This window comes from Bicyclus anynana, chromosome 21, assembly GCF_947172395.1.
Source record: "Bicyclus anynana chromosome 21, ilBicAnyn1.1, whole genome shotgun sequence".
NCBI lineage: Eukaryota > Metazoa > Arthropoda > Insecta > Lepidoptera > Nymphalidae > Bicyclus > Bicyclus anynana.
This window is the reverse complement of record NC_069103.1, coordinates 13,127,859-13,155,431: the sequence shown is the minus strand read 5'-3', so window position 1 is coordinate 13,155,431 and position 27,573 is coordinate 13,127,859. Positions and strand designations below refer to the sequence as shown.

The 27,573-nt window shown below is 38.3% G+C and overlaps 1 protein-coding gene and 1 long non-coding RNA gene across 2 annotated transcripts; both read left to right on the top strand.

The window, feature by feature from the left end:
• Positions 1 to 13,867: 13,867 nt before the first annotated feature.
• LOC112054939 (uncharacterized) lies at positions 13,868 to 18,844 on the top strand. The gene is made up of 3 exons (XM_024094891.2): positions 13,868 to 13,949; positions 15,980 to 16,225; positions 18,195 to 18,844. The coding sequence occupies exons 1-3, from the start codon at positions 13,938 to 13,940 to the stop codon at positions 18,375 to 18,377; spliced, it is 441 nt and encodes a 146-aa protein (XP_023950659.1). The 5' UTR covers positions 13,868 to 13,937; the 3' UTR covers positions 18,378 to 18,844.
• A 6,240-nt stretch (positions 18,845 to 25,084) lies between these two features.
• On the top strand, positions 25,085 to 26,731 carry LOC128199299 (uncharacterized). Its single transcript, XR_008251963.1, has 2 exons — positions 25,085 to 25,510; positions 26,313 to 26,731. It is a non-coding gene; the product is annotated as an uncharacterized LOC128199299 (long non-coding RNA).
• The last annotated feature ends 842 nt before the right edge of the window (positions 26,732 to 27,573 follow it).

The following is a 27,573-nucleotide window of genomic DNA, read 5'->3' as shown; positions in this document are numbered from 1 at the left end:
TCTACAGCTTTATAATATTAGTATAGATTGTGCCACACATTTCAATATCTTACACTAAATTGTAGTGTTAGATGCAACAACCATCTGGGCATTGTCGTTATCAACCCATATATACTCAGAATGAGAGGGGTTAGGCCAATAGTCCACCACGCTGGCCCAATGCGGATTGGCAGACTTCACACACGCAGAAAATTAAGAAAATTCTCTGGTATGCAGGTTTCCTCACGATGTTTTCCTTCACCGTTTGAGACGCGTGATATTTTTTTTTTTCATCTGGGCACATCAAGACTATAATCCAAGTAGTGTAAACAAACACCACTTTGTTATGTTTGGCACAACCTTGAAAAAGGTAGGTACCAGCTCACCATTATAATACATAACATACCTAAGCATACAGCGCTGATTTAAGCTGGCATCCTGTTCAGGTTATAGATTGGTTAAGTTTATCGCAATCAAGGCAATTTTATTTGTATTATCAAGGCAAAAGTTTTTATTATCAAGGCAAAAATTACGAAAAGACTCGAGCTCAGCAGTGAGCCGTATATGAGTTGATAACGATGTCAGCTAGTTTTCCTGATAGATCAAAGATAGGTATAATATTGAAAAAATCTGGAATTGGTTTAAAAAACGTATAAATTGTACTTAATTATGATTTGTATTCAAAATCGCAGAACCTATTATAATTATATAGGTACGATTTTGCCTCCAATCCTGCTTCCAATAAATATTATAAGCTATTTAGCAAATTTTTATATGAATTAGTAACTTATTAACGACAACTTTTTTTTTACCTATAAATATTAACATTATAACACCTCCCAAGTATTAACTACCAACTTGTATTAATTACGACGTGAACTGTGTAGAGGTACAAGTTAATTAGTTAATTAATTAATCGCACGTAGGTATCTACTGATCGATAGTTTGTCAAACAAAAGTAATTAACTTTCTGTCGATTAGTTTATCTTCATTTAGCATCTGTATGTATCCTTTCAGTGGTCAATATGTGACCTCGAAAGTTTCAGTGATCATCAATGATATTAAATACTGTTAGATGTGTTACTAGCGCATGAAAAATGAGGCGCTCAAAATATGAAATTTATAGTAGACTCAATGTTAGTTGTGGTCAACAACGAATGTTATTTAAACAAATAATAGGCACCTAAATATCGTCTAAGTCGAGTTGTGTGTTCAGGAAATATAAAACTATACCTATGCAAACAAACAAACAAACAAAGAAACAAACAAACAAACAAACAAACAAACAAACAAACAAACAAACAAACAAACAAACAAACAAACTCTTCAGCTTTATAATATTAGTATAGATTTAGTTATTTTGCTATTAATTGCGAAAAGCCGACGAACCCATGCGAAAACGAACCAGAGCATCCTCAGGAGATGTTGAATCTACAACGTGCAATTGCACAACATCTCCTGAGGATGCTCCGGTTCGGTCCGGTACGTAGAGAGTATTTTGTCGGACCTGGATGACGTTGTCGCATGGGTTCGTCGGTTTTTCGCGGATAATAGCAAAATAAATAAATTATTATATTTGTAGTAGTCGTTGAAAACGACATGTTTATATTACCTAAGTATCTATTCGGTGTATTAAAAAAAATAATAAAATATTTCTTACTCAATGCACCCGACAGTCGTAACCCCTGACGTGTAACCCGTCGCTTCCTCACTCCCACCATTATTGACGCCGCGAACAAAAAGGTACATTTTAATTAGTTAATTAATTAAATGAAAACAAACAGCTATCGGTGGCCGCCATCGCGTATCGCGTACAAACTAATCGATAGTTTGTTCAACCAAATTAATATATTCATCTAAGTCGGTGCGAGCAGCTGCGTGTCACGTGACCCGTACAAGGTTCCTGGCGAAAACCGTCATTTGTATAGGTCATTTTTGTACCTATGTATTCAGTGCTCTGTGGGATTAGGTATTTATATTTGTAGGTCTATATACCTATTTATTGCTCGTCTATACTCTGCGAATACTAAATCTATACTAAAACTATAAAGCTGAAGATTTTGTTTGTTTGAATGCGCTAATCTCAGGAAATACTGGACCGATTTGAAAAATTCCATCAGTTTTAGATAGCCCATTTATCGAGGAAGGCTTTATTCTTGTACTCCTTCGGGGACAGGAACCACGCGGATGAAACCGCGCTGCACCAGCTAGTCTATAGTAAAGTTATATATAATATTTTCTCTGAAATAAGTAAGCGCACGCTAGTAGATCTTAGTTGTTTTGTTTGATATCCAAATAAAAATAAATCATTTACTTAGTTTAGTTTAGTTTACAAGCACTTTTTTAACGTCAAGTTTGACTATTTGTAAAGGCTCCATCACCGGTTCGGAAGGCAGGTTCTGCTGAGAATAGTCGACAAGAAACTAAACAGTTAGTCTTTATAAAAAACATACATTATTAAGAGAAATGTGGGATAGTTGCCACAATTTTTAAAACAGCCAAATAATTTTCAGAATAATGGTAATTTTAAAATCTTAAACGTTTCTGATGTGTTGTGTAATTAACATCTGTGGTATTTGTTTAGTTACTAACTCAAAATGCATAAACCTTAGGTATAACCGGGGATAGATTCCCAATGTGTGGATTAGTATGCCGTAATGATATTTTGAATCATCTATATAAAACTTTGTAAATAGTTAAAAATAACAATTTGAGATTAGCATCAAAATCAATATGAATATTGTACTTGTATTGTTGTGTGCATTTTAAGAAATTAAATATCACGTGTCTCAATCGATGAAGGAAAACATCGTGAGAAAACCTGCATACCAGAGAATTTTCTTAATTCTCTGCGTGTGTGAAGTCTGCCAATGGCATGGGGCCAGCGTGGTGGACTATTTTCCTTACCCCTTTCATTCTGAGAGGAGACTCGAGCTCAGCAGTGATATGGGTTGATGACGACGATTGTACTTAACGAAAACGAAGATGCGAAGTACAGGGTCCTGCTGACAGGTAAATCTTGAATTTCATATAAATTGAAATACCACGCTGGTACAAACCTGACCGCACATTTTAGTAACGACTATAATAGGTAGGTATAAGTAGGTAGGTACTAACTAGGTTATAAATCACTTTAAAAGCTGTTGCACTCTTCGCACTATATTGAATGTTTTCCCTAATCGGGTCACTTAGACCCAGTATCGCATCGGACGTGTTAAAAACGTGTCAGAAGCTAGACCATTTCAGAAACTTGCCAAGGAGAAAAAAATAGCCACAAAACGCCGACGTACTCAGTACAAGAGTGCCTCGCCCATGCAGGTGTGAACCAATCAAGCACATCCGTATGTCAATCAACGTAACCTTCACGTTCAAGGTTTTTAGATATCAATATCTACCTCTAATTAGAAAGTCAAAGACCGTCAATAGCACTACCTATGACATTTAGGTATAAATTAACTGCCCCTGGTTATTAATCATTGTAATATTTGTAAAGCTGTGATATTCCAGTCGCAGGGATTCGCTGGATGCAGGCGGCTCAGTATCGTGATGTTTGGATGTCCCTACAAACGGCCTATGTCCTCAGTGGACGTCCATCGGCTGATATGATGATGATGATGATGTGATAGTCCAATGAAAATGGTCCCAGTCTTTGATTCGGAGCGCGTAGGTTTGAATCCGGTCCGGGACACGCACCTATGTCGAATCATCAACCCATATTCAGCTCACTGCTGAGCTCGAATCTCCTCTCAGATTGAAAGGGGTTAGGGCAATAGTCAACCACGCTGGCCAAATGCGGATTGTATGCATGGTAGACTTCAGAGAATTAAGAAAATTCTCAAGTATGCCGGTTTTCTCGCGATGTTTTTCCATCACCATTTGAGACATGTGATAATTAATTTCTTAAAATGCACATAACTGAAAAGTTGGAAGTGCATGTCCCGGATTTGAACCTAGACTTTCGGAATCGGAGACAGAGGTCATATCCACTGGGCTATCACGGGTCTTTTTTATCACAAACTCTCAGATAACATAAAATGTTGAAGATACCACAGGTTCCATAAAAAACATAATAATATTATATACTAGCGGACCCGGTCAAGTTTCGCTTTGACTTATGTGCAATTCATCCCTTTCCCTACCTCTATCCTACCCTGCCCCTACCCCTTGACTCTTAAACGTTTGTATGGCAAATAGAAAAGGGTTGTTTTTATTGTTTTTTTTTTATTTATTCTAATTTTATCTAATTTTTCTCTTCAAGACCAAGATAAGATAAATCCGTTCAGCCGTTCTCGAATTTTAGCGAGACTAACGAACAGCAATTCATTTTTATATATATAGATTCTTCTCAAAATAAGTTTCGACTAAGTATAGTGAGAACTAAATTTGTAACATATTTAAATTCAGTTCACACCTAAATGCACTGTAGCTACTCGTAGTTAGCAATCATATTATAGGTAGGTAGGTACTTATAAAATTGAAACAACTATATTGATAAACATGGATTAAGATTAAAACCTGAATTTTCCTCAAAGTAACGTGAACTTTAATAATTATTAGTGCTTAAGTCCATTTTGCTTAGAAGAAACTTAATGTTTAAATCTTAGTCCATGTTTATAAATACGACCGTAGGTGACCACCGTGACCTCCCAACAGAGTTGTAATATTCAAATCAGCTGTGTAATTGATTGCAACGGTCCCGTTTGTTAGCGTTAGCGTTAGCATGTTATGCTAATTGCTAATTCGATTCAATTGAGGAGCTAATTAACGCCGCAGCGGTCGCCGGAAGTGCTATCGGTCTTCATTTTTCGTTTGACTCGGGATAATTAATTCGGGACCATTTCACGACATAGATTGGTCAGTTGCTTAGACCATTAAAAGAATGGACCTGTTTCGCACCCAAATTCACCAACAAAAAAGTCTGTTGTTTTTTGAGGGGGACGAGGTAAGCTCACACATCTAAAACATTTACAACCATTAAGATTATTCTGTGTCCATACACTACACACAACTATATAATTGACTTGCAATACACACACGCGTAATTTTTACACAGACTAACCAACACATCGCTTAGACTATCCACAGAATATATATAAAGAATGTTCGATTACTTAATCGATTTTTTGCTGTTCCGTCAAAAGAATCGATTCATTTTATTTTAGAAATAGTTTTTATTACAAATTTATAAAATTATGGTAGAAATACTTACAAACGAAACGTTACTCCATCTTTTACTGAACTACAAGTTTTTGGCCGTTTTTTATGCCATTCAACTACACAACCCGGCATTTTTAGGGAGCTCTTTACACGACTAAAACGATTGCACCAATGAAACATCGATTCTATAGCAACAGTTTTTATAAACGCGTTAGATCATTGATTCTTGATCTTTGGCAGAGGGGTAACGGTTTACGAGGCAGGTCCTTTCTTTTTATGGTCTAAGGTCAGTTGACGTTGGGGTCAAATGATGCTAATTTTGTTTAACAATAGGTGGAATAAATGTCGTGTTGTGGCTTGATGCGTTGATAAAAGCCTTTACATTTTTTTTAATTTTTTACAAGTCTCAATAGCTCAACGGTAAAAGCGTTTGGACTCCTCACCGAGGGGTGGGGGTTCGATTCCCGCCCCGTTGGTCTATTGTCGTACCCACTTCTAGCACACTCTTTCCTGACTAGTTGGAGGGGAATGGGAGTATTGGTCATATTACAAAAAGATATGGCACAGTACTTCCCTTGACTACAATCTCACCTGATCGTAAGTGATGATGCAATCTAAGATACCTTGTTAATAGGAGGATGAAAAGCCCCTCGGTTTCTACACGACGTTGTACCGGAACGCTGAATTGCTTGGCGGTACGTCTTTGTCGGTAGGGTGGTCACTAGCCACGGCCGAAGCCTCCCACCAGCCAAATATGTTTGACCTTTCAATAGATGACCTTTTCACGACCTTTCTGACTAACTACTAACAATGGTCGAGGTTGTCAAAAAATTATAGAAGTATCAGTATCGTACCCATATCTGAGGAAAACGATCTTGGCTCACTGATCAGCACGAGTCTCCTCAGAATGAGAGGGGTTAGGCCCATAGTACACTTCCATTCTCTGGTATGCAGGTTTCCTCACGATGTTTTTCCTTCAACGTTTAAAACACGTAATATTTAATTTCTAAAAATGCACATAACTGAAAAGTTGGAGGTGCATGCCCCGAACTGGATTCGAACCTACGTTATCCGAATCGAAGGCAAAGGTCATATCTACTGGGCTATCACGGCTCGATAAGTCATTACGAGCCTATAATGCAATGGAAATTTTCCACTTTGTACCTTTAGTGAATACTATTTAAACACCCTGTACACAGGCCAAGAGCTAACTTGTCATTGAATAAAAAAAAATAGAGTGAAACTGAACTCGCTCTATCTATCTAATGCAGCACTTTGGCGCTACGTAACAGCACATTACACTGACGCTAAAATAAAGAGCGAAGTTAAACAAAACAAAAAGGTCGAAACGCGGTCAGCGGAACAATGGCACACTGAGCGGGGGCGGCGCAAGCCACAAGCGGAGAGCTGTGGCGTGCTTTTAAAATGTTTTTCAGATAGATAGATAGATAGATAGATAGATTGATTGATAGATAGATATAGTCTTTATTGCAAAAAAAAAATAATAAAACAAAATTCTAGGAACCAGTTGGGTAATTTAATAAAAATTAACGGCATACAAATAATTTATTTACACACACATGTACTTTGTTATAAGAATTTAAACAAAATCAAAGGTTTAACTCTTTAATAATACGTACTATTATCGTCAATCGTGGTAAACTTTCAAGAGTAAAACGAACTTTGTAGAGTTTTTCAGATTGGGTACTTCACCGTAAAATATGTTTTTTGCAATAACGCTGGAATAGCCCAGTGGATATGACCTCTGCATTCGATTCCGGAGAATGTGGATTCGAATCCGATCCATGCACATACACCTCTAACTTCTCAGTTGTGTGCATTTTAAATATTTTAAATTTTAAAAAAAATTGCAAATTAAATATCACGTGTATCAAACGGTGAAGGAAATACATCGTGAGGAAACCTGCATACTACAGAATTTTCTTAATTGTCTGCGTGTGTAAAGTCTGCCAATCAGCATTGGGCCAGCGTGGTGGACTATTGGCCTTATCCCTCTCATTTTGAAAGGTGAGTCGAGCTCAGCAGTGAGTCGAATATGGGTTGATAATTAATATTTTTGTAACCTATTCTCATCATCCAAATATTTTTCAGTTGTGGGAATCGAATCCACGGCCTTTGATGCTAAAGGTAACTACTAATAACTGCGCAAATTGGCGGTCAATATCATAAAAATTATCAAAATAATTTTGATAATTTTTTCAGGCACCAAATCGCTACCTTTCATGACTTGTGAGCCGGATATACATTTATTGGCAGCGTTATGTAAGTCTGATGTCCGAACGAATACATTTAATAAGAACGCACAAAGAATCTGCAGCAGATAGTCATTAGATATTTAATTACACCAACTCCTTTCACACTTCATAAAAGTGATGAATGGCGATGAAGTCATGAAGTTGCAACATTCTGAACTGCGCACCTATTGTAGCCTCTTTTTCAGAGATACTCGTAACTTGAAGTTTCACGCATATTCTCGTAGGTATCATCCACTGCAGTACATAGGCCTTTTGTAAGGACTTCCAAACATAGCCGCCTGCATCCAGCGAACCCCTGTGACTCGCTTTTACTTTTTTACTTGTAACATTAACATTTGCTTGTAATGCGCATAGGCGTATATAGCGGGTGGTCCGGGTGGGCCGGGCCCACCCAAGAATGGTCCAGTGCCCACCCTAGGATACTGAGCTACCGATTTGAAATTCTGTGATGGACGCGGAAATACTAATAGTTATACAAAAAATATCAAATAATAACCATTTCAACTACTAATAAAGATAAATATAATAAAGATTTTGAAAAAAAATTAATTATGACCTTTTCGGATACCTACCCTAGATGCAAAGAAAAAATAATAAAATAAATCGAGTCGTAGCAGAGTTCTGCGTCCACAAATATTGTTAACGAAATTTTTATATTGAGTGTCGTCTCTGTTCAGTAATATATGGGTCCACCCCAGGAAGTAATCCTAGATACGCCAATGGTAGAGCATTCATGCGAATGTTACATCACAGAAAAATACGAGAACACTTTACCGAGCATACTATCGAGCATTCTGGCGAGCATTCTAGCGAGCAGCCCCAGTAGCCAAGCCATATCCAAGCTCTAAGAAGACTGATAATAATGATAACAGCACATCACATCAAGTATCGACTACACGTAACGTTTATCAGTAATCGAGTGCATCCATCATTACGGAGAAAGTTTACCTATCTATCTAATCTATCTAAGTACTGTGCCCGTCAAACCGGTAGTAGAATCGCTACAAACTAACCAACTTATAAAGCTACCTGTGTGTAAGTAAATGCGAAAGTTTACGGATTACTGTACGGATTTTGATGGGATTTTACACAAAGGTAAATTTATATATTATTGGAATCTAGACATAGGTTCAAAAAATTCTAAATTAATTTATTTCAAGTAGGTTCAGTTTACAAGCATTTTTGACACGTCTGATGACTATTTGTAAAGATTCTACCACCGGTTCGGAAGGCTGGTTCTGCTGAGAAGAAACCGGTATGAAACTCAACAGTTGGTCTTTAAAAAAAACATACAGTAATATAATTGATGACAACATTAGAATTTCTTATAGTTTTACTTCCTGTGTGAAGGTAGAAGCTGATCCAACAGCCTCCGAGCGCCTTTATATTTAAGGAACTCATCAATGGTGTAGTAACCTCGACTAAGTTAATAAATGTGTTGTGTTGTTGAAATTCAGTTACCTAGTCCATGATTGCGATCTCACCTGATATATTTTCTTTTATTGAATATTTGCCATATCTTTTTAATGTGACCAATATTCCCTTGGGGGGGAATCCTCCAACTAGTCAGGAAATACTGTATTATGAGTGGGTACGACAATAGACCAACGGGGCGGGGATCGAACCACCACCCCTCGGTAATGAGTCCGACCGCTTACCGTTGAACTATTGAGGCTTTAAATAATGCAGTCTAAGATGGAAGCTGGCTTAGTTGGAAGAGATACAAGTTTATTCTATGCCTCTGATGGTTTTTACGCATCATACCGGAACGCTAAATCGCTTGGCAGTACGTCTTTACCAATAAGGTGGTAACTAGCCACAGCCGAACCCTACCACCAGATCAAAACCTTTTTTCTTAACATGGGGAAATCCCCATGGATACCTTCTCGCCACTGAGAGGCAAGAAGGTTATGTCGGACTTCAACCTACTAAAAGCCCACGGTGTTCCGACTCGCCGCCTGATGACTGAGCTTCGGATACATTCATAAACTACCGCAAATCTACTAGACCTTAACTGAAGGGTTGTTATGTACCTAACTCCGTGTAGCATTCAAACAATCAGTCACTACATCGTTTTTCATCGTATTTTCATCTAACATTCTGTTTTCAACGAAATGACATAATTATCGTCATTTTACATAAAGTAAAATTAGTTTACTCGTGGTAGTAGCCGACGGTAACGTTATTTTAACGAAAAATAGTATTTACGTAATTCCGTTGAAATAATCATGTTAGATGATCGTAGAAACTAAAAAAAACATTACGATGCAAATGGTGTAGTCGGTTAATTCAGTCAATAGTTTACTTACACACATACAATATACATGCAGGTGTGGCGAACGAACTCTTTCGTTCGCCCACTTCAGGTTAGGCCATCTACATTCACATTCCAGATTCATTTCATATTTAGAATTCCCCCGAACGCGCATGCGTGTATATATTGTTTCGCCCATTCATTACATCTTTAACCACTTCTTCATTCCACATCACATCATCTATTTGATAGTACCTTTATTTTATATCCTTTTACAATTGTTACAATCAGTGAAATAATAAATATACCTACTAATCAACATCGCCTCATTCAAGTACCTAATATATCAAACCTCCATGGCGATATTGGTGACCCCGACGTGATGGAACACGCAATGCAACAAAAGAAAAATCGTAACATAGCAACCGTTTGTGTCAGAAAAAATATATTCAAGACTTCAATACAGTGAAAAAATAATGCTGAAAACACAAGAAATGTTCAAATTCAATCAAGAAAAATCGTCCATAAATGTTGCGCCCCAGCGCTGATTCAGGATCCGGTGCACTTCGACGCCGTCCACGCGTCGCTGCGCCGCCCTCACTCGCCGTTTGCCCTTGTTGCGCGGCAACCCAGCGCTGGTGACATGGCGCCCGGCCTGCCTCGCCGCCTCTTCTCAACTTTTGCAGCGCCCCAGTGCTGATTTTTTTTTTGGCACACGACGCGTTTCGGCGCCGACCACGCGCCGCCGCGCCTGCTGCCCCCTTGCTGTCTGCTCATTATGCGCGGCACTGCAGCACTGGTGTCTTGGCGCACTGCGCACTATCCGCGCCACTGGCTTGCGCATACCGCTGCCAGGCGCGCTGTCTCCGCGTCGCTTGCTCACGCGCGACGCCCAACTGCACATCTGATGTCATGGCCCTGCGCGCAGGGTGCGCCGCCTGGCTCGCGCACATCGCTGCCCGGGGCACTCTCCGCGCCGCCACGCTGACATCATGCCGCCCGGTGCGCTCATCACGCCGCCCGGCGCGCTCTACGCTGCTCGTCGACTCCACGCCTTTAAAGCCGTGGCTGGACGAGTCCTGCTTCTCTAGTTCAATTACTAATACTTTTATTTTTATTATTATTATTTTTTTTCTCCGTAGGGCGGTGGTGTGGCGAACGAACTCTTTCGTTCGCCCACTTCAGGTTAGGCCATCTACATTCACATTCCAGATTCATTTCATATTTAGAATTCCCCCGAACGCGCATGCGTGTATATATTGTTTCGCCCATTCATTACATCTTTAACCACTTCTTCATTCCACATCACATCATCTATTTGATAGTACCTTTATTTTATATCCTTTTACAATTGTTACAATCAGTGAAATAATAAATATACCTACTAATCAACATCGCCTCATTCAAGTACCTAATATATCAAACCTCCATGGCGATACATACATACAAGATACTCGCGAAAAACATAACCCTTCTTGAAATCGAGTAAAAAAGACGTCTTGTCCTTGTAAAAAAGACGTATTTACACTGGCAAGTCCGACAAACACAGCATTTCGGTAGACTTAAAGAGCCGTGATAGCCCAGTGGATATGACCTCTGCCTCCGATTCCGGAGGGTGTAGGTTCGAATCCGGTCCGGGGCATGCACCTCCAACTTTTCAGTTGTGTGCATTTTAAGAAATTAAATATCACGTGTCTCAATCGGTGAAGGAAAACATCGTGAGGAAACCTGCATACCAGAGAATTATCTGCGTGTGTGAAGTCTGCCAATCCGCATTGGGCCAGCGTGGTGGACTATTGGCCTTACCCCTCTCATTCTGAGAGGAGACTCGAGCTCAGCAGTGAGCCGAATATGGGTTGATGACGATAAACATGGCAGTATTGCTTCCAAACTGTTTAATAAAAAGCTCCATACTACTTAGGTATCTACTTAAGTAAAAGCTACACTGTAATACTTAGTAGATACGTAGCTAACACGTCGTTAGCTGATGCGGAGAAAGTAAAGTGTTTGATCTCCAGTTATCGCTCGGAATGCACCTGACATTTACTGTGGAACTACCTAATTATGTAGCTATACCTGCACTTACAATCAATGTAGGTATTCCTTTCCTCTGACATACTAGCGAATGACCGCGTTTTCGCTCGTGTACCTAATAACGTTTGTTTTTCTATTCCTAGAGAAAAGTGCATTTTTTTTAAAAAAAAATTTTAATCTTTTTTTCTTTTTTTTAATTTTTTTTTCTTTTTTTTTTAAATTTAATCAATATTCCCAATCCCCTCCAACTAGTCGGGAAAGACTGTAGTAGGAGTGAGTACGACAATAGACCAACGTGGCGGGGATTGAACCACCGCCCCTCTGTGATGAGTCCGACAGCTCTTACCGTTGAGCTATTGAGGCTCTATACAAGTTAACCCTTGACTACAATATCACCTGATGATGCAATCTAAGATGGAAGCAGGTTAACTTGTTAGGTTTCTTGAAATCCACACCCGTTTAGGTTTCTACACGATATCGTACCGGAACACTAAATCGCTTGGCGGTACGTCTTTGCCGGCCATGGCCGAAGCCAAGACCTGGACCAATTAAAAAAACCTCAATCGATCGAATCCAGGACCTTCGTGTTGTAAATCCACTACGCATGCCACTGCGTCAGCAGAGGTGTCTTTTTTACCCATTATGGATTTGTCTGGTGGGAGGCTTCGGCCGTGGATAGTTACCACCTTACCGACAAAGACGATTTAGCGTTCCGGTGCGATGTCGTGTAGCAACCGAAAGGAGTGTGGATTTTTATTCTCCTCCTAACAAGTTAGCCCGCTGCCATCTTGGATTTTATCATCACATGTAAAGAATAAAAAAAAAAATGGGACAGATTCTCTACTGGTCTTATACTTTATCTAGGTTTTGAGTCATAACTAGAATAGGTTCATGATAATGACGGCAACGGACGGCTTAACGTGCTCTCCGATAGACACGGCGGATCTCGATCGGATTCGATCACGCAGAGAAACTCAAAGCATAGCTCGCCCCATCGCCCGCCGAGTGATAGTTATCCACTAGGTGGACTGAGGATATCAAGCGTGTTGCAGGGAGCCGCTGGATGCTGGCGGCTCGAGACCGTTATGCTTTGAAGTCCATGCAAGAGGCCATGTCCAGCAGTGGACGTCCATCGGCTTATAACGATGATGATGATGATAAATACGAATATTTATTCAATCAAAGCTTTATATTTTACTAGCGGACGCTCGCGACTTCGTCCGTATTTCACCACTTAAGAAGTAGAATTTTAAAATTTTTTAAGTCACATTATATTTCGTATTTTTTTTTTGTGATTTATGAACAAATTTTTAAAACTGTAACTCCAAAAATTAAGGACTTTCCATACAAACTTTCATATTTCACCACCTTATTCTATTTTCGAAATAAAAAGTATCCTTTAACCTTCTCCGTCTTAAACCGTGCCAAGTTCCTTTTGAATTTATTCAGTAGTTTCAACGTGATGCCCGGCCAGGAATCACGGACAGACAGACAAAAAGTCGAAAAAAATTATTTATGGCTTCAGTATCGATTATAGGTAGGTATAATGCCCTCCGACAAATATTTTCAAAATTTTTCAATGTACAGAATTTGACCTGTTACAGTTTTATTATAAGTATAGATTTGCAAGTAAGGTACCTAATAAATATTAACATACGACCTTGAGAAAACGTAGGTATCCGTTTTCTGATTTCCGCTCCTTACATCGACTAACATTACAACACTTTCTATCTTCGGAAGTTCCGAATGTCGAAAAACAAAACTATGACATATTATAAAACATAATAAAAAAATCCTTACTACGCCTAAGTGTATCAAATCGTAATAACAACATTCCTTCCATCATAAATAAAAAAACATATCATCTCGTATACATTGCTGTTTCATCCATATTTATTTTTCCATGTCTCTCGCTAAGCCACCGATGGATAACATACAAAATAAGATACATTAAAAAATCTGTATCTTTAAAAAATTAAGAAACAAAATTCGATTTACATCATCTACATTACTGTTTTATTTCCAATATCGTATAAAAACACTATACTACGCCAGCAATGGATGTTGTATAAGCTAGTATTAATAAAAACCAATTGCGTCTAAAACATCGAGGTATGCAGTAGCTATCACTGAATGGAAAGGCAAAGTTATACATTTCACCAAGTATAAAATGCTCGTGGGGATTGTAGACCGCATCAGTCATTACTTTGAAGCCAACACAAACTTAATTCACCAACATGATTGCATTCGTAAGTATTTTTTATTATTTTTTTTTTAAGTTATGCAATTCGGATACTCGTACCATCAGGAAGGAAGGAAGTCCAAAAAATTAACATAATATTTTATTACATATTAACCATGTGGATTTCGAAGCTAATCATTTCCATAAAGTTTATTTTAAATAAGAAAACATTTTTGTTTATAGTGTAACTAGTTGTAATAATTTTTTTCTTTAATAAATAAATCGATGAATATGCCTCAAAATCTGCATAAAAATGTATCTAATTTTAATGATATAAATTATGATGAAATTCTCAGTTTAAATCTATCAATTGTGCTGGTTACGTAATTCGGATACTCGTAGGTATAAAATATTTGAAGTTAGCAAAAAATTATAATATTAATTTAGTTCAGCCACAGCAAAAATACATAGTTTATATTGCATAAAATTAACTACCTATTTTGTATATTTATTTAATTTAAGAGTGCATTTAACATTTCGTAAATGTTTTATTTTATCTAAAATGTATTATATAGATCACCATTTTAAATTTGAAGCTAATAATTAAAAAAAAAACACCGTTAGTGTCGGCTTAGTTGTATTTAACGTAGCAATAAAGTGCTTCGACTGTAAATTTGTGTTCCGAATAAATTAAAAAATAATTAACATTTCCAAATAAACTTTATAATGTGCAAATGGCCGATAAAGATTGATATTTAGTACGTTGAACGTCTATCAACTATAAATATTATAAGCTATATTGATTGCGTGACTCATGCGTGACTCATAAGTATAAAGTGTCAACAAAAACTATTAAACTTTATTTATGATGTACTAGCTGCTCGCCCCGGGGTCGCTTGGGCTTTATAATTAAAAAAAAAATCTTTTCCGGTGTAACCTTTTGAGAAACAACTGCAAGCAATTCGTGGGGCTATTTCCAATAGTTGAGGTTGTACTTTGCTATGTCAGTTATGTTGATTTAGTTATGTATTTTGCCTTTAATCTTGCATAAGTAATATATCCATAACATACATTAAAATTTTGAGAATTTTACCTATAAACGAATAAAGTTTCATAGATTTGGTTTGTAAAAACATCGCAAGACTTTACTCCTTTACAAGAAAACTTAGTCTAAATTCTTAATATAACTTACTAACATACAAACAGATGTCATGACTTTACAAAAACGCTTATAAAATAAGTCGATTTAAAACAAACTAGGTAATTTATATGTGAATTACTAAATAAACTTATTTATTTATTTAAGTATAATAAATAAATAACATTTTTACATCAAACGTAAAAAATATTCCAAGCTCACGCACACCAAAACAATTTGCATAAAGCATACGCTAACACTCACTTTAGGTTGCGTTCGGATAGTCGTACAGTAACAAAATCAAGAGCAATTCTAAATGACATAACAGCGGTCTAGATGAGCGATAAAGTGTTACATAAACCGACTTCCAGTGAAAGGGTTTGGTTCCTACAGTCTACGACGCTTCCTCATACCTTGCACTGATAGTTTATCGAGTGAACTCCTTTCTCTGAACTCTAAGCTGGCATTTAGAATTGCTCTTGGTTTCTGGATTTTGTTACTGTACGACTATAATTAAAGAATTACTTAGGTATGTCGTTCTGGGGCACGCACTTCCAACTTTTCAGTTGTGTGCATTAAAAAAACATTAAATATCACGTGTCTCATACGATGAAGGAGAAACATCATGAGGAAAAACCGTCATACCTGAGACTGAAAATTTTCTTAATTAGAACTTGTGTGAAGTCTGCCAATCCGCAATTGGGCGTAGCATAGTGGACCTTACCCTGAGAGGAGATGTTTCACCCTAAATTACCCTGTTTAATGATGAGGTACTTTCATCATTAAACATCATCATCGGCTGATGGTCCTGCTGAACATGAGCCTCTTGTATGGACTTCAAAACACGGCTTTGAGCCGCATCCACAGGCTCCCTGCAAATCACTTGATGTCCCAGTCCACTTACACATTGTTGGGTTACTTGTGATGAAAAATTAATTGATTTTCATGTAATTTTCCAGAGAACAACAGCCATCCTCTTACTGGTAGCGTACGCGAGCGCGCGGCCCTCCGAAGACTGGGAGCCAGAAGGTCACTCGCACACGGAGCACACTAAACCGTACCATGTCACGGTGGTGAAGAAGATCGGCGTGCCTGTACCGCATCCCGTGGCGGTCTCTGTACCGCAGTACGTGAAGATCCCCATCCCGCAGCCATACCCCGTGCATGTGACTGTCGAGCAGCCCATACACGTACCGGTGTACAAGGTACGTTTATATACACGTTGTACATTCGAGCACACAAGTTATTATGATGCTGGTATAGGTACTGTACAAGATACATTCCCACAAACTATTGTATACGCGAGGAAACAAACTACTAAGTCTCGGTATACAAGATTTGTTGAGAATGCTTACTGTACACGCAAGACCACACTACACAGGCTACTACGTGAAGGTGAAGAAAAATGGCGTGATACATCTCACTCGAGCACACAAGCTACAACTTGACGGTACAAGGTTTGTTGACGCAACGCGTTGTATACGCGAGCACAGAAACTGTATGTTTCGGTCACACACACACACACACATCACATTACCAACTACAAAACAACATAACGGTGGTGACGAACATCGGTGTCCCCGTCCCAAACCCCTTAGCAGTGTCAATGCCGAAGTACGTGAAGATCCTCATCCCGCAGCCGTACCCCGAGCAATCCATACACGTACCGGTGTACAAGGTACGTTTGTATACACGTTGTACACTCGAGCACACAAGCTACTACGCACCGGTATACATGGTACATTGATACAAATCATAGTACATTCGAGCACACCAGCTTGTATGATGCCGGTGTACAAGGTGTCAGGTATGTTTTTGATACAACCCGTTGTACTATCGAGCACACTAAGCTTAATCTAGTGGTGGTGGTGAAATAGATCCGTTGAGCAGCCCATACATTGTACAGTCAAGCACACAAGCTACGTGGTAAAGTAAAAGGTATAAATCAATAATTGTACAGGCGAGCACAGAAGCTAAACTTACGTACAAGGTATGTTCATATCTTTGTGGTCTTAACCACAGAATACATATATAATCTTGCAAGGTATTCTATAGAAAACATTACCCTCCTTCTGACGCAATCGGGTAAAAAAACCTGTGCCTTGTCCAAAGTACTTTATCCAAGTAAACCCGCTTCCATCATAAGACTGCATCGTCACACTTAACATCAGGTGTGATTGTAGTCAAGGGCTAAATCATCATCGCATAAAAAAATCAACTTAATTAGAAAATAGAAACAGTAAAGTAAAACAAACAGTAAAGCAATCAAGATAACTATCTCTAAACACTGAACAATCACGAACAAAAAAGACTACCCACAACTACAAATGACAATGACAGTAATCATCAGTTCAGAAATTAGTTTTCTCCTATTTACTCTGTGATACTTTGTCGATGGTTTCACCGATTGTGTGACACAGATTATGTCATTTCTATTGTGTTTTTGTAGCTGTTGACATAAATATACCAATTACCTATTTATTATTATGTAAAGCGCTAACCGACACGAAAGTAAAAACGCTATTCATTGGAGCGTGTATTCTTTTTTCAAATCTCATTCAAATCAAATATTGACGCTGCTGCCAATTTTGAAATTGGAACTCCTACTATTCATAAATATAGTTATTACTCTATCAATTGTTTTTTATAGTCTACATTTTAAAATTCTGATTGTTTTACAATACTAATACTGATAGTAATATACATTTTTTTTTATATCAAGCAGTTAGTTTTAAAATGCTTCAATGGTTAGTAGGCTTCGATGCACGACCTTTATCGATATAGAAAAAGGCTTTTGTAGACTCATCACACTGCTTCAATCCCGGTTGGCGAGCGTAAGGTGATTCATTATCAATTCTTATTACACTGGCCAATATCGACGACGTGCTTTAGGTATTTAGGTGTATCACCACTAACTTGACTCCCGGCTGCTCCGTCCATTATTATTTTTCATTTATTTAATAACTAGCCGACGCCGCGTGGTTTTACCCGCTTGGTTCCTTGGAAATACGAGAATGCAATATAACCTATAGCAATCGAAAATAGTTTAGCTTCCCAACAGTGAAATAATTGTTTAAATCGGTTTAGTAGTTTCAGAGCCTACTCAATGAAAAGAAACAATCAAATCTTTTCTCATTACTTACTTAGATTACTTATAATATTTATCTATTTCAGGTCGTCCCACAAGTGGTAGAGAAGCCAGTACCCTACACCGTCGAGAAGCCCGTACCCTATGAGGTAGAGAAGCCCTACCCCGTCGAGGTAGAGAAGAAGGTAGAGGTACCCATCCCCAAGCCCTACCCCGTCCACGTACCAGTTTACAAACACATCTACCACCACAAGGGAGGCAAACACTAAACAACGCAGAAAAGCTTATTTTATAAGCTCCGCGATCCGGTTTCAACCGGTTTAATCTAGTTCGAGCTAGTTTGAATTGGTTACAAAACCAGTTTTATCTAGCTCTAATGTTTTAAAAAATCACAGATTAAAGGAAAAGATATAGACCTCGCGAGCAAGTATTATTATTTTAAAAGACTAATTAGAAAAGCAGACTGCGACAACAAAAAGATGTTGATTAAATGTGGTTGTTGCCTTATTTTTAATTTTGCTTCGCGGGTTGCTTTCTATCTTTTTCGTGTAGTCTGTGCTGTAAATACTCATAGAATGTAGTTAAGACGGCGATGTGGTTGTAGTATTCAAATGTGATATTTATTGTGTGCAAATCATTATGTTCTGTTTGTTGTCTTTGTTGTTCGCATTCGTTGTTGTTGACTATTGTGTAATTGTTGTTGATTAGATTAAATACTTTAAGGATTTTAAAAGAATGTGTTGTTTTAATATTTATCCCTCATAAAATTGTTGCTTTTTTGGCATAAATTGAAAACTCCGTCGCTCAGCTTGTTGGGTATTCTCAAGTCTGCTTTATTAACCAGTAGTGGTGCAGTCACCTACTCCACAAATAATAATTAATTAATGATCCCATCTGTTGCTCAAGTGAAACACGAACAAAGACTATTGTAATTTTTAACCGACTTCAATTCGACGCGTATTTTTCTTTCTTCGTCATATTTTGTTTACCAATTTTTTTAATTATTTTTTTGGTTTAAAGATTGGTCCCATTTAATTTCATGAAAATCGGTTCATTAGTTTTATGCTAAAATCAAAACGAAATTGCCCATACTGTGGCGTTTACAGCCACTATGCTAGGAGACACTAAAAACAGAAAAGTTTTAATGATGTTAACAATTGTAAATAGGGATGATGACAACGTTTGAATATATTGCTTTTTATGATACATTCGGGTAAATAATTTATACATAAAAAGCAAAGATTGTCTGGATATTTGCAAAATAAATAAGAATATAAAATTTCAAAATCAATAAAAATCTTTAATCGTAATTAGATTAAAATTCATACAGTTTTAGCTTCCTTACATTAAATGTGACATTTTTAATTATGTAAACTATAAACATAAACGCAGAAATAACAAAGATATTAGAAATTTTGTTTGAACGCCCATACAAATCTAACGATCATTATATGTTACCTACGACGTCATTAGTTCGTACCATTTTTCAAGGATCCGCGGCAGCGCCGCAAATCAGACCCTTTTAATTCCTCTAGCTCTGAAATAATGATCGCAGAAACCGTGTTACTTTTACAAAATTGCTTTACTATTAGCATACTCCTAATTTATATACAATTTAAAAACTGTGATTTTCCCTATTATTAAAAACCTATTAGATATACGATTTTTTTTACAAAGAGCAACTGTTGAGTTTGTTGCTCAGCAGAACGTGCCGTCCGAACCGGTGGTATAATCTGGTCGTTTCAAAAGTGCTTGAAAACTATGCCTATTTGAAATATATGAATTTTGAATCTATAGAGGAGTACCCCCAACGAAAGGCTTCACACGTCCCGCCATCGTGTCGTTGTCGTCCCGTCAGCTGTAGCTAACCCTCCGAGCTCCTTGGTCCGCAATCGGCGAAGTGATACTGGATCGTTAGATAACGAGACTTTCACTGTCGCGGTCAAGGCCCCGGCCGGTGACCCCGCGCGTACGCGACGTCTCTGATGTCATTGCAAAGATTCAAGTTCGATACCCGACGATACCAAGAGCCGTGATAGCACAGTGGATATGACCTCTGCCACCGATTCCGGAGGGTGTGGGTTCGAATCTGGTCCGGGGCGTGCACCTCCAACTTTTAAGTTGCATGCATTTTAAGAAATTAAATATCACGCGTCTCAAACGGTGATGGAAAACATCGTGAAACCTGCTACCTGAGAATTTTCTTAATTCGCTGCGTGTGTGAAGTCTGCCAATCCGCATTGGGCCAGCGTGGTGGACTATCGGCCTAACCCCTCTCGTTCTGAGAGGCGACTCGAGCTCAGCAGTGAGCTAAATATGGGTTGATAACGAACGAAACCGACAGAAACAAATTCGATAAAGCTTTTGAATTTAGTAGTACCTAGAGTTCTTTGACGAAGTTTGTTTTCCTCTTATTTCTGCCTTAATTTCTGATTCTTTTGCTTTTTTAATAGCATACTTACATACACCACATAACCACATTAAAGTTCTATTTTACAGACCGTTAAAGTGTACTTGTGTTTTTTTTTTTATTCTTTACAAGTTAGCCCTCAAATAACGCTAAATCGCTTGTACGTCTTTAATGGTCGAGTGGTAACTAGCCACAGCCGAAACCTCCCACCAGCAAGAATTAGAATCAGAATTTTAAAGCCGCGGCGAAGAACTGCATTGTATAATATTGCTTACAGCAATTCATATTTTCGCATGTTTTATATAAAATAAATACAAAATCACAAACCCCCGGCCGAAGGCCGGTGATCAAATAAGCGCGCGGCCGGAGGCCGCTCTTTTTTATGTTCTTCGGTAAAATGCCCAGCCGTAGTCACGGTCGGAGGCCCTATCACAAACCCCGACCGAAGGTATTGAAGTTCTGTGTATGTATGTGTATTGAAGTTCTTTTTTCATGTTAAACCTACCGTTTGTGGACCATTTTTCACAAATATGACTGTTAGATGTTAGATTTTTAATTTCAGAAAAATTTTAACCTCTTTCAACCCGGTGTTGAATTTTTTTATCCCTATTGCATTTCACATTCTATTGATAGTCAATTTAATCTATTACCGTGAACAAAATTTGAGAAATGACGGACTTTCATAAAAAAGATCAACCCTTTTTTAACCCTTTACGGGTGAAACCTGCCACCTGACACCTCCCATTTCCCTTGAAGGTGTAATTTCTAAAAATCTTGTCTTAGAAAGTCTCTAGGATATCTCAAAAGGAAACTACACAGTCCCAACAGCTTCTTAAGCATAATAACTGGGCGTAGATAGTTAGATCTAGGTATCAGTCAGTAAATCTGTTATCTACCTACTTATATTTGTACAGTTAACTATGAACACAATAACCTAACTGAAAATAAACCACAATAAGTGAAGGGCTAAAATAAATTAATATTCTCAAACTTTATTACGACTCCAGGAGTTTTACGAACCTATACAGTCACAACAAATTCAGACTCTATTACTATGGGTTTAAAGTCTTAATTCAAACAGCCGAGGTGAAAATAATTACTGTACCTTATGATTTTATTGATCTCAACTCCATTTTGATTCTCACAGAGGGGGGTTAAATTGGATTTGCGATTTTATCCCTCTATACTCGTTTTAATTCTGACTTCGCTGATGTTGGTAAAACTTTGTCAGTAAGTATATTTAGCCGAATAATAAGAGCCGTGATAGCCCAGTGGATAACCTCTGCCTCCGATTCCGAAGGGTGTGGGTTCGAATCCGGTCCAGGGCACGCACCTCCAACTTTACAGTTGTGTGCATTTTAAGAAATTAAATATCACGTGTCTCAAACGGTGAAGGAAAAACATGGTGTGGAAACCTGCATACCAGAGAAACTTAATTCTCTCCGTGTGTGAAGTCTGCCAATCCGTATTGGGCCTATTGGCCTAACCCCTCTTATTCTAAGAGTAGACTCGAGCGACTTGATAACGACGAAGCATATTTAAGGAAGAAACCTATTGAAATTTAAAAGAAAATAGTTACTTACCCTCAGACAAAGGGCCTAAGGGTTGAGAGCAGAGTGAAGTGGAAGCACCAGCCTGTCATCTACCTTGCGGCATGAGGAAAATGCCAGCAAACTGCCATCATGAACGGGAAGTACCAGTAAGAGGTTTCTTGGAAAGCCTCCTCAATTATGTGTGTAATGTGTGGCCTTCAAGAATGAATAAAGAGTCCTACATAATTCTAAGGCTTGGCCCTTTGACTCTAGGGACTATTAAGGTCCACTTCGTCTTCGTTCCTGGGCCTTTTCCACATTTAGTCATGTTGGCAAAGCCAACGTGGCGTGGCAGCCAGCCGAGCTTACTCCAGAGGCTTAGCAGGCCACCCAACGCCTTCTGGAGTGATACTTGGGAGCCGTTGCAGACTAACATTCTGATTCTTTGCTGCATCTAAGCGCACCATAGGATGATACCTTAGTTATCTCGAAGCAAAAAATAAATAAATCGGCTGAATCTCTATACCTGCTGCAATTTCCCATTATTTTCGTATCAACAAAACATTGCGGAATATCGCATATAGCCACGTTTTAACCTCTTTGAGCTTTGTTTTTATGATTTCTCAAAATGCGAATTAGTTTCGTGATGACACTTTGGTCAGCGAAAAGGCGATGTTTTAAAAAGATGTCCAAGTATGACATATAGTATAATATAGGTATGTCATCACATACGTTCCGTTTCTGTCCTTTATTGGTAGATTCAGCTCCCGTATTCTGTAAAGTTACAGCGCTGAGATATCGTTGGTTTCCATAGAAACTTCGTTGTTAGTGACACTTTATTTAATAAGATAAAGTTCAAAATCAAACCTTGATAAAGGTGAATACACCAATTTGCTTCTCTAACACTGTTTATTTTGTTCAAATTGGTTATGACGTGCAAAAGTTTAGAAAACATTTAAAAAACGGGGTGAAACCAGCATCTTCAAACGTGGAGAAAATTAAAACGTGGTGTATTTTAAATGCAAAATATTCCAAACACTACAAACTGCATGTACTTTCTTGTAGAATTGTAGAACGCAACATAAACGCAAGCACAGACGCACTGGTGTGGCCCGCTATACCGACCGTCTCAAGCTCCCGCTGCGCAGGAGTCGTTCCGACGCAGTTACATTACATACTAGTATACGTATACTTGCGTCTTGTACTTGATATGTGGGCCTCACTCCGCTTGCCAATATTACGTAGTTAAACCTTTATTCGCCCGTAAATTAATAATAAATTATGTGATTATGATACTCGAGTCTCGCTGTTTACGGTTGCAGAAATGGCTTTACTGATTCCCGTAGAACTAATTCAACTGTCTGGGATTTCGAGAGTCTTTGATTTGTTTGCTTCTTTGTGATGACGTGATATGATAACGTAACGCGTTACAGCTAAAGTTGCCACTTTTGACACTTGACAGAACTTTTTTTTTTTTTTTTTTTATTCGTTGCAAGTTAGCCCTTGACTACAATCTCACCTGATGGTAAGTGATGATGCAATCTAAGATGGAAGCGGGCTAACTTGTTAGGAGGAGGATGAAAATCCACACCCCTTTCGGTTTCTACACGGCATCGTACCGGAACGCTAAATCGCTTGGCGGTACGTCTTTGCCGGTAGGGTGGTAACTAGCCACGGCCGAAGCCTCCCACCAGCCAGACCTGGACAAATTAAGAAAATCTCAATCTGCCCAGCCGGGGATCGAACCCAGGACCTCCGTCTGTAAATCCACCGCGCTTACCACTGCGCCACGGAGGCCGTCAAACGAACTTCGGACTGATTTTACGATCACAGACTATTTTAAATCGTGTTGCTGTCAAAATGTTTTTCGCACCGCCCGACAATACAGGATTCCTACCCGTAATTAAATTCAGTAATTAAATATTTCAATTAGGTAATCAAAGCAATTTAACTTATCACTACAGCCGAGCGTCCCGAGACGCACAAGTTTTTTTTTATCGTCTTTTTAAAAGATTACTCACTCAATAGTGGTGGTATTCTAGGTCTCTAGGTTATCTAGGTACCTCGTCCGGGGAAGTTAGGAAGTTAAAGGACTGTGATTTTGGTTTTTACGTCTGATGTTAAGCAAAGATTCAACCTACTGCGAAACGGGCTAGACGATATGATGCCTATTCATTCTTTACTTGAAGATACCTACGTTGTAGTTTAGGTCGTAGAGAAAACGAAAGCTGTAAGGGCATTCCATAACTTCGCAGTGCGCAACACAAACGACGAGCCATAACGCTTTAAACAAGTCATTACAAAACAAGTATTATTGCGATTCCTGGCAGTGTATGCCAATGCCTAAATAAGGTAGGTACAGATACAGTGTCAGGTCGCTGCATTAGACTCGGTTGATCGTCGCGCTAGACGTATCATGGTCATGAACCGCTGACACGGACGAAACTGCAAAGTTTGCAACACCTGTCTATCGGTATTTTACCGAATATACCTACTCGTAGGTACCTCTTCTTCTTGTTCCCTATCTTGTTCCTCCATCCCCATTCTACCACAGAACAGCGAGACGTCGCGACGTAAAAAATGGCATCCCTTTGTTGTCGACGTTCAGTCAACGCGCACGAAACGTTTTGCGTCAACGTTTCTAATTAGAACGGCTAACATGTGGAATGCCCTTCCGACGTCCTATGTTTCCTGGCACCTACAATTTGTGCATCTTCAAGGCAAGGGTGAATAGGCATCTTGTAGGCAAGCGCGTCTCATCTTAAACCTCATCATTGCTCACCTTCAGGCATGATTCTAGTCAAGCGCAAGCCTATCCAAGATAAAAAAAAATAAAAGAAACCACAATCACATCTACGTATACTATCTATGAGGATAGCATATACTAGTAGGTAAGCAATCTGTACACGTAACGTTAACAGGCTTACCTATACATATACATATCTCTTGGTTGTGATTGAAGATCAAAATTCATTTATATCTAGTAAGTATGCGTTGAACTAACGGTGGAATTCATAGTCGTAGTAGCGGGCCCCTAAGGGGATTATTCAGCCGCTATGTGTCGAATTCAACCCCTACGCGTTTCATAGACAAAAGAAACCCCTCATTTGACAGGAGCTGGCGGCTGACTGCTGAATTACCGATATTTGTCAGCCAAACCATCCCCTGGCATTTTTTTTTGTTGTTATTCGTGATTTATTTATTAGAAAGTGGACGTTCGGATCGTTATAAGTGAAGTTATAAACAGCGAGTTATATCAGTGCCCAAGATATATATTCGCAATTGCGTAAACCCAGTATAATACTATGGCGATATGGAATGTACGAAAGATTCTCATATTAGGCATAATATGCCCCTGTTTGATGAAGAATGAACACAGAAGACCAAGAGAGGAATACCAATACCGCTAGTATTATACATTCTAGCAGCACTTCGATTCTATGAAACGGGATGTTATCAGGTACGTACCTTTGTTCATTATCAATAATTTTTTGTTCATGAAGACGCCGCGCGGTTTCACCCTGTGTGGTTCCCATTTCCGTAAGAATATGGGGATAAAATATAGCCTATAGAGCTCGGGAATAGTGTAGCTTCCCAACAGTGAAAGAATTTTTTAAATTGGTTCAGTAGTTCCAGAGCCTATTCAAAACATACAAACAAACAAATCTTTCCTGTTTCTATTATTAGTAAAGATAAATTAGGAGTAGATATAAAACCAATTAGCCCAGTGGGTATGACCCCTGCCTTTGATTATGATGGTGTAGGTTCCCAACAGTGATAGAATCTTTCAAATCAGTTCAGTAGTTACAGATCATATTCAAAACAAACAAACAAATTTTTCCTGTTTATAATATTAGTATAGATAAATTAGGAGTAGGTCAAAATCCATATAGCCCAGTAGATATGACCTCTGCCTTCTATTCGGAGGGTGTAGGTTCAAATGCTGTCTGAAACATGCACCTCCAAATCATTTCAGTTATGTGCATTTTATGAATTTAAATGTATATCACATTTCTCATACGGTGAAGGAAAAACATTGTCTCTACATGTGTGAAGTCTGCCAATTCACATTGGGCCAGAGTGGTGGACCTTATCCCTCTCATTCTGAGAGGAGACTCATGCTTAACATACTCATGATGAAGAATTTAATTAGTTTGTTTGTAATCTAACCTATATAAATGTTAGGTATACCTATCTAGTTTTGATTTAGGAAATATACCTATAACCTACATAAATGTAACTAACATAATGTTTATTTTCAGACTGTATGTGCATTCCATCAAGCATTCTATGAAATAACAGAAATGCCACAAGTCAAGCTGTATTGATGGCACGCATAGGTATACATATAAACAACCCCGGAGGACCCTATGCACAGATTTAAAGAAACCGGCTATCATGGCAGGGAATAGCAGTGATGAGCTCTGAGAATACTGTTTTACCAAGAATACTGAGAATACTTTGGTCCTTGAAAATCCGAGTTTTCAGATCACAGTAATTGGAAGACCCACATACCTTGAAAAGTCAGCAGCATTTAATATAGAGGTAGTAGGAGTGAGTGCAGTATGTTGTAAGGTGGTCACTCACTCTGAAGTCCATAACAATAGAAAATGTATACAAATCTTAATTGAATGAAATTTATTGATTCACATCTTTAATAAAGATAATTATTAAATGTTTACTTCTGCATTTTTCATTTAAGTCTGGCCCTATAAAAATATACAATAATAACAATAAGTTATATTATGTAAATTATGTATTTATTGTTGTTATTAATTAAACTTTGTATTAAAAGGATATAGGTTTGATTTTAGAATTGCAATAAGTACTGTGTGGTTCATTATTATCAGCCCATTACCGGGCCAAGCCTACCTCCTAAATATATAATATTATGTGATCTAAAGCTTTGTGAAATGCAATTTTACCACTATTCCTAAGGATAAGCTACACTTATATTTATTTACTGCACTTACTATAAATTGTAAGAAAATACAGCATAATAGTACCTACTTGTAATTATTTCAGGTAATTATAGGTGGTTTTAAGTAAAATAAACAAATTTCCTCTTACAATATTTTTTTTATTTCAAGTAGGATTCCACATTACAAAAGTATGAAATATCAAACTACTTATATAGTAAATAGTATGCTTGGGATTTCTCTGCGTGATCGTTTCACAAATGAGGAGATCCGCAGACAAACCAAAGTCACTGACATAGGTAGCACAGCGAGTCGTGAAGCTGAAGTGGCAATGGGCAGGCCACATAGTTCGAAGAGCCGATGAAATCGCAGTGTTGGTCGAACCCCCACTAGGTGGACCGAGGGCATCAAGCGGGTTGCAGGACGCTGGACGCTGGCCCCTCGAGACCGTTGTGTTTGAAAGTCCATGCAAGACGGCTATGTCCAGCAGTGGACGTCCATCGGCTGATAATTTTGTATATGATCATGTTCGTCCACATAACTTCAATATTTTTCTAACAACTCCTTCTTGTGAGAAAGAAACTTTTTGATAAAACTGATCTAT